At 38.2% G+C, this 6722-nt stretch overlaps 1 protein-coding gene across 6 annotated transcripts; it reads right to left on the bottom strand.

Moving 5' to 3' along the window:
• Positions 1-2540: 2540 nt before the first annotated feature.
• LOC147861098 (protein phosphatase) lies at positions 2541-5889 on the bottom strand. Of its 6 annotated transcripts, none has more exons than XR_015530087.1 (5): positions 5674-5889; positions 3722-3806; positions 3551-3624; positions 3417-3476; positions 2541-3142 (listed from the first exon to the last, which is right to left on the bottom strand). XR_015530087.1 is itself a non-coding variant. In XM_087323163.1 (4 exons), exons 1-3 carry the CDS (start codon positions 5793-5795, stop codon positions 3559-3561), a joined length of 273 nt encoding a protein of 90 aa, XP_087179289.1. In that variant the 5' UTR covers positions 5796-5889; the 3' UTR covers positions 2541-3177; positions 3551-3558. The 6 variants fall into 6 exon arrangements, 4 of the variants coding, with proteins under 4 accessions (XP_087179289.1, XP_087179286.1, XP_087179287.1 ...); XR_015530088.1 differs by having other exon boundaries at positions 2541-3130; XM_087323163.1 differs by lacking the exon at positions 3417-3476 and having other exon boundaries at positions 2541-3177.
• Between the last annotated feature and the right edge of the window lie 833 nt (positions 5890-6722).

Genomic DNA, 6722 nt, shown 5'->3' with positions numbered 1-6722 from the left:
ATTGTTGAATTTGAGTGCCCACAAGTTAAGGACATCCTAACATAATCACATCTTGAACAAAAATGGCAAAGAGACCAATGCACACTGAAGAGGCATATCACTCCCCTCACCTAAGATCCAACTACAAGCTTTTTAACAACAACAACGTAAATATACACAAAGTATTGTCTCGATGAGAACAATGAGCATCTTGATTTGATGATACAAAATCAAAATATGAAGTGTATGATTTATTTAAAAAATATTAAGCATATTGATTAGATTGCATGCTGCAATCGAACAACGAAGCATCCTTAAGAAAATAGAGGTAAGTTTGTATTTTATTCAACATTGGATTTAAGGAGGAACTAACTTTATGTGCTACATTTCAATCAAGGGTATACTTTGAGATTGTTGAATACAAGGGATATTGTTGATTGTCATACACGAGGAGTGTTTTTTATATTTCCATACATTGTTTTGTATTCACAAAAACACCATTGTATTTTACACGCAGTCAAGAGAGAATGCCCCGCACGGATTTTTCTATATTTTGTCAAAATGGTGGGGTAGTTACCCACATTTCCCTTTTTGGATGGCATATGAAAATGTCGGAATAAATTGCATCAACAAAAAATTGAAGCTTGCCAATAAGTAAAAAGTTGCATAATGACCCGAGACCCCACTAATGCAACAACGCGTTTTAGTTTCATCATGATGAAACCTTGGAGGTTGTGAACGCATACTTCCTCAATCTTAGACTTAGGATATCCCCAAAGAGAAGGTTTCATTATTGATCGAGAAGTTGTTGATTTTGGGTGACTTGGTTAGCTCGCCACCAGGCAATGCTAATAATTAGGGTTTGGGACTAGTTTAATAAAACTTGCTTTGCTTCTCATATTTATTGTGATTAAGATATGTGATTTGAATCCGAATATAAATCAACGTGGATCATAAATACAATATGATCCATGAAATCTATATTGATTGACAATTATAATTGCCATCATCCTAATGATTTTGATATAAAATTGTCATGAATGATAAAATAAAATTCTAAAATAATAAAATTCTAATAATAGAACCATGTTGTGGATATTTTTTGATTGCTTGAATTTAATCCTTTACATTTTGTATTAAGAGCATGTATTTGATAATTGTTAGAACTTAGCATTGCCTTCTAAAGGGCCGTATCTTATCCTTTCTACTCTTTATATCGTGGAAAATATGGCAATAATAATGTTGCTTCCTCGAGAGAAAACTAGCATTAGACATGCTCTCAACTAAAATTATGAAACATGTATATAGCAAACTCAACAACAACCCATTGCTCAAGACTTGAACTTGCAAGCCAAGCATGAAGAGTTTATATATTTGAAAAATGCTCCAAGTTACATGCATACGTACTCATGAACGATGCATGGGCATCTAGGGGACACATTCATCTTCACTCCAAACTATATGAGAGATGCCCTAACCATGGACACATTTTGGATTTTTTCTTTGGAAAGTCTAGTTTCCACTTGGTGGTGGGGTGTTATCCATTAAGAGTTTTGTTAAATGATGACACATCAATTGATTAGTATAGAGGATGCATCTAGGGGACACATTCATCTTCACTCCAAGCTAAATGAGAGAGGCCCTAACCATGGACACTTTTTGGATTTTTCTTTGGAGAGTCTACTTTCCTCTTGGTGGTGGGGTGTTTTCCGTTAAGAGTTTTGTTAAATGATGACACATCAATTGATTAGTATAGAGGATGCCTCATAATTTGGCAACCAAAAGCCAATCTAGACCGGGATTCTACCAACTTCTTAACTCCTTCAATAGGATGGTAGGGAATGTCAGGCAAATCAAATTTATTTGAAAATCTTCACTAAGATCTTTCTAGAACCCATACATAGTTTCCCATTAAGGTAAAACTTGATGCAATCTCGTACATCCTTAAGCATATTATCACGAGCTACAAAGATGTGTATATTTGGCAGCGTTTAGAGGGGTTTCAATTGTTCTCTACTCCCATGTGACAAAGTTTTTAGACAAGCCATGGGTCTATTGGATGTTCAAGGATTCAAAACCTTTGTCTAAGCTCCCTACAATAAAGTGTATGATCAATTGATTTAAAAAGTATTTTGAATGTTTGGGAAGGGGTTGAAGGCATTGGTGGCAAAAAAGGCTTAACATAGTAGAGTGGTATCTCCCCTCCCTTTCAAAAGAATCGATAGTTTAACTATATATTGCAAACATAGCTTCATCTAGACAAATGTCCTCTCAAGGGACATGTTCCTCCAATGTCCAATTGGTCATCAAATTTGGGCCTTCATGTCATTTTGCCTTCTAAACTTTACTATTAGCAAGAGTTATTCTATCAATATCGTTGTGGGTCATTTTGGACAAGGAAGCATGTTGTTGCCTTCTTCATGCGTCAAGGTTGTGTTTAATTTATTGCAACACTATTGTTTTCTATGGTCAGTATGTGCATTGAATCATGTACATTGTCTGGAAGGGGCAACATCAAGGGGTCTCTCCCACTTAGCAATAATGCTTCACACCAATATGTCCATTAAATAATAAAACCCTCTTTGCTAGGACAATTGAAGGATCAATAATAACAATAATTCATTGGGCAAAATTACAAGGTACCCAAAACATCATGTTTTTAATCCCCACTCAGTCCTGTTTCAAACAACATGAACTATTAATACGATATAAAAAATGCTTCCCAAATTAAGGATCGCCATGCCAATTTTTTGTAATTGGTACAAGGGGGAGCTTCTCAGCATGCATCGCAGGTTCTCGCACATTCTAAATTACAATACGCTTCCAATCGATCTGTCCTGCACCAAATGCATATCGAGTTCTTACACTAGTAGGTTTCTAACTTATCACCTATTCACTTGGGCTCTTTCTTCATTACTGCTTGTGATGTTCCAAGTTATATATACTCCTTTTTGTATATTTTCGCAGATTATTATTTTCCCATGTCCTCCATATTCTGCAGTTACAAGTTTCCATCGCATTTCATCACCCTTGGTATGGCAAATGCTTTTCGGCTCCCCTTTTTCTTCACAGGTCATTGTGAGGATCACAGACTTGATATCTGCAAAATGAGCACATGGATTATACCCGTTCTCTTCCATCTCATTGCCTGCTTCAAGAATATCTGACCATGAGGAAAGCCAAGGTTTTGATCAACTACTGAAAATCAGAAAAAAGGGATGAATAAAAAACATGAGGAGCAGGGAAACAAATGGAATGGAGAGATAATTGCTTCCATACAGTCACACAATTTCCTAATTATACATGCACTAAAATACTATTAAAACATGTACGATTCTCTGAGATGCAGAAACAAATCTATTCACGACTCCGGAGAGGCATATTGCACAAAATGAATGGTAAAATAACAACATATACCTAGCTTTCTGGATACTTACAAGAATATCTGTAAGTTTTAAAAACTTCCTGGAAATACCTAATATGCTAGACAAATTACACTGCACAAGGGATATTCTGATCACATTTTGAAAACCTAATACGGCTTTTCATGAACAAATAGAATAGAACTCACCACCTCGCTCAACTTTCCTGCATATCTGTGTCGATGTTGAATAAATGGTGGAGCTTCCGATCTTCCATTCTTTTCTGAACAGAGTAGGAACTACAGATAATTAACTTTCCACAACATTTCGCACAGTAGAGGAATCAGTCAAATAAGAACTAAAAGCCGCAGGTGCAATACCAATACGCAAGCACGATATGCTTCCCATTCAACCACACACTCTTCTTTCTCCCATTGTCCTTTCAAGAACTTTTCTGCATACCACCTTTAAAGACATATCAATCAATCAATAAATAAGCCTCATTCATACTTGTGTATGTGTGTCAATGAAGAAAAGAGATGAATGATTGAGATCTATTGGTAATCAAACGATTCAGATTATATGCCTTGAATCTATACATAGATTTCCATACAGCAACATCATCTTATACACCTCCTTATATATGGATATAGGACATGAATGATGATCTTAATGTCAAACTTAATCACTATTTGCATATTTCTCTCCAAGTTGTATAGTGCAATTCGTGAAAGTTATGATGTCACATTCAGAGAGGGTGATGACTTTTAGTATCACATTAAAGAGAACACCTAGAGGGTTGAGCTCATATGTGTATGCCTTATTCATACATCGACACTTTGTGCTTCAAAGTATGAATATTTCTTCATAGGAGGGAAACACATATCAAGAAAACTTATGTACTTAGGTTCCGTGGGTAAATATTGGCCTTTCTATGGATGCTAAAAAACATCTAATCTAATCTATTATACACAGCATATGCCTTGAAATTGTATTTGCATATTTCTCTCCATGTTGTATAGTGCAATTCGTGAAAGTTATGATGTCACATTCAGAGAGGGTGATGACTTTTAGTATCACATTAAAGAGAACACCTAGAGGGTTGAGTTCATATGTGTATGCCTTATTCATACATCAACACTTTGTGCTTCAAAGTATGAATATTTCTTCATAGGAGGGAAACACATATCAAGAAAACTTATGTACTTAGGTCCCGTGGGTAAATATTGGCCTTTCTATGGATGCTAAAAAACATCTAATCTAATCTATTATACACAGCATATGCCTTGAAATTGTATTTGCATATTCCACCTTACCATGATCACCATATATGCATGTGTATATCCAGATATATGACATGATCTTAATGTTATGATACATCACTGTATATACACTTATCTTAAAAAGTTGTATGGACATGCCAAGGAGTCAACAAAGAGCTAGCATAGGAATGCTGATGACACCAGAAACAAGTACCATCAACGAAATATAGAGATAATTTCTCACCGTGTCTGATCCACACAAGGACACCCAGATGCACTGGTTAAACTTCGTCATAGTATCATTTTGACTGCAATCCTATCACCACTATTCATAAATATTTGTTGTGCACTTCATGTTTGTCACCCAACTCAAACGTCATTCCACCTCACGCATTCAGATAATGATCATGAACCTTTAGGAAACCTAAACCTGTTATTATTTTCGTTTCAGTATGGATGACATGAATTAATCTATGGTTGTCTCATACGCCTATTTTTGGTCTCTAATAGATGTTAACACACACACAAACACACACACACACACTCTCTCTCTCTCTACATATGTGTGTGTGTATGCAAATATATGTATATATGAAATTGCATCAATAAGCTTAGAAGATATTATATCTGAATAGTTTCAAAACAACGTCCATCTGCTAAGCTTATTGATGCCACCGGCACCCATTTCGTTAGGTTTATGACACATATACTTGTATGAACAAAGCAAAGACTCAGATAAACAAACCAACATAACTCAAGCGCAACGGAGGATATGTAAAAACGTTGAATAACATGGCCTTGTGATGTATGCCCAGAAAACCACAGAATCACAAGATTATATGTAAGATCCCGTCACACACAGATCCACGACACACTTCACAGGAAAGACAGAAAGACGGACAGAACAGATGCAGAGCTTATCAGCCTCAGATTCGACAATTTCATACAGGAGGCTCGGCAATTTCATCTCAGAAGCCTATAAACGTGCAATCAGAGGCACAAAATAGAAAGAGGGAAGGCAGAAACAGAGACGAGGAAGAAGGAGAAGGAGAAGAAGGGAAGCGGCTTACTTGTTGAAACAGTCGTTGTAGATGGTTTTGAGAGCCGAGCAAGAAGAAGACGAAGAAGAAGAAGAAGGAGGAGGAGGAGGAGGAGGAGGAGGAGTGGCGACCTTCTCTTTCATGTCTGCCATGGCGATCGCAGAGCGGCCATAGCTTCAGTGTCAGATTCTTGTCTGCAGCATCTTCTTCATCTTCTTCTTCTTCTTCACATTATCAAACAAATGAAACAAACAAATGAAGTGAATGAAGAATAAGAAAGACCAGAAATGAATGGAAGGAAGGAAGGAAGGAAGGAAGGATAGAGATAGGCATATGAGATGAATTCAATTGTGTGCCAAGCGGAAATATGGTGTTTTACATAGGACAAGGCTCCCGGTAACCCCGTGGTCGACAATATGGTCGCCACGAGAACTATGTCCGGACAAAATGATAGGAGCTGCCCGCCCATTTGGTAATGAAACGGGCCCGGGGTCCGAAACCCCGCCTCGCTGCGCCCATTGAAGGCCTGCCGAGGACTTCGAACTCCTTTTCGTTGCCACGCCGGTGTCGGTCCACGAAAGCTTTTCTCCTCCTTTGCTCCAGTTCGAGTTGTAGTAAGCTGGCTATTCGGTTTTTTTCTAATTCCAACAACGTCGCCAGCCGGATTCGTTCGGACTCCTTCTCACTTAAGCGCTCCTTTACCTGGATCCGTAAGCTGGGGATCTGGAACTCTACCACCATGACCGCTTCTAAACCGAATGCTAGTCGGAACGGGGTTGTCCGGATGCTGGTTTTGTACGTTGTTCGGTACGCCCATAGCGCGCTTTGCAATTTCGCCCATAGCGCGCTTTGCAATTTCGTATCCCAGTCGGTCCGGTTCTCGTTGACGATTTTTCGTAGGATGTTCTGCAGGGTTTTGTTCGTTGATTCCGCTAGTCCATTGGCTTGAGGGTAGTAGGGAGTACTCCTTTTATGTACCACCGCGTAAAATGACGTTAGGCTTTCTACTACCTGCCCGAGAAAATGTCCTCCTTGGTCACTTATAAGCTCGATCGGGCATCCATACCGGCACCATATGC

This window comes from Azolla caroliniana, unplaced genomic scaffold (assembly GCF_043228905.1).
Source record: "Azolla caroliniana isolate FFs.n. ecotype wild unplaced genomic scaffold, voAzoCaro1.0.p SCAF_8, whole genome shotgun sequence".
In the NCBI taxonomy this organism is placed as follows: domain Eukaryota; kingdom Viridiplantae; phylum Streptophyta; class Polypodiopsida; order Salviniales; family Salviniaceae; genus Azolla; species Azolla caroliniana.
This window is presented reverse-complemented; position numbering and strand designations above follow the sequence as displayed.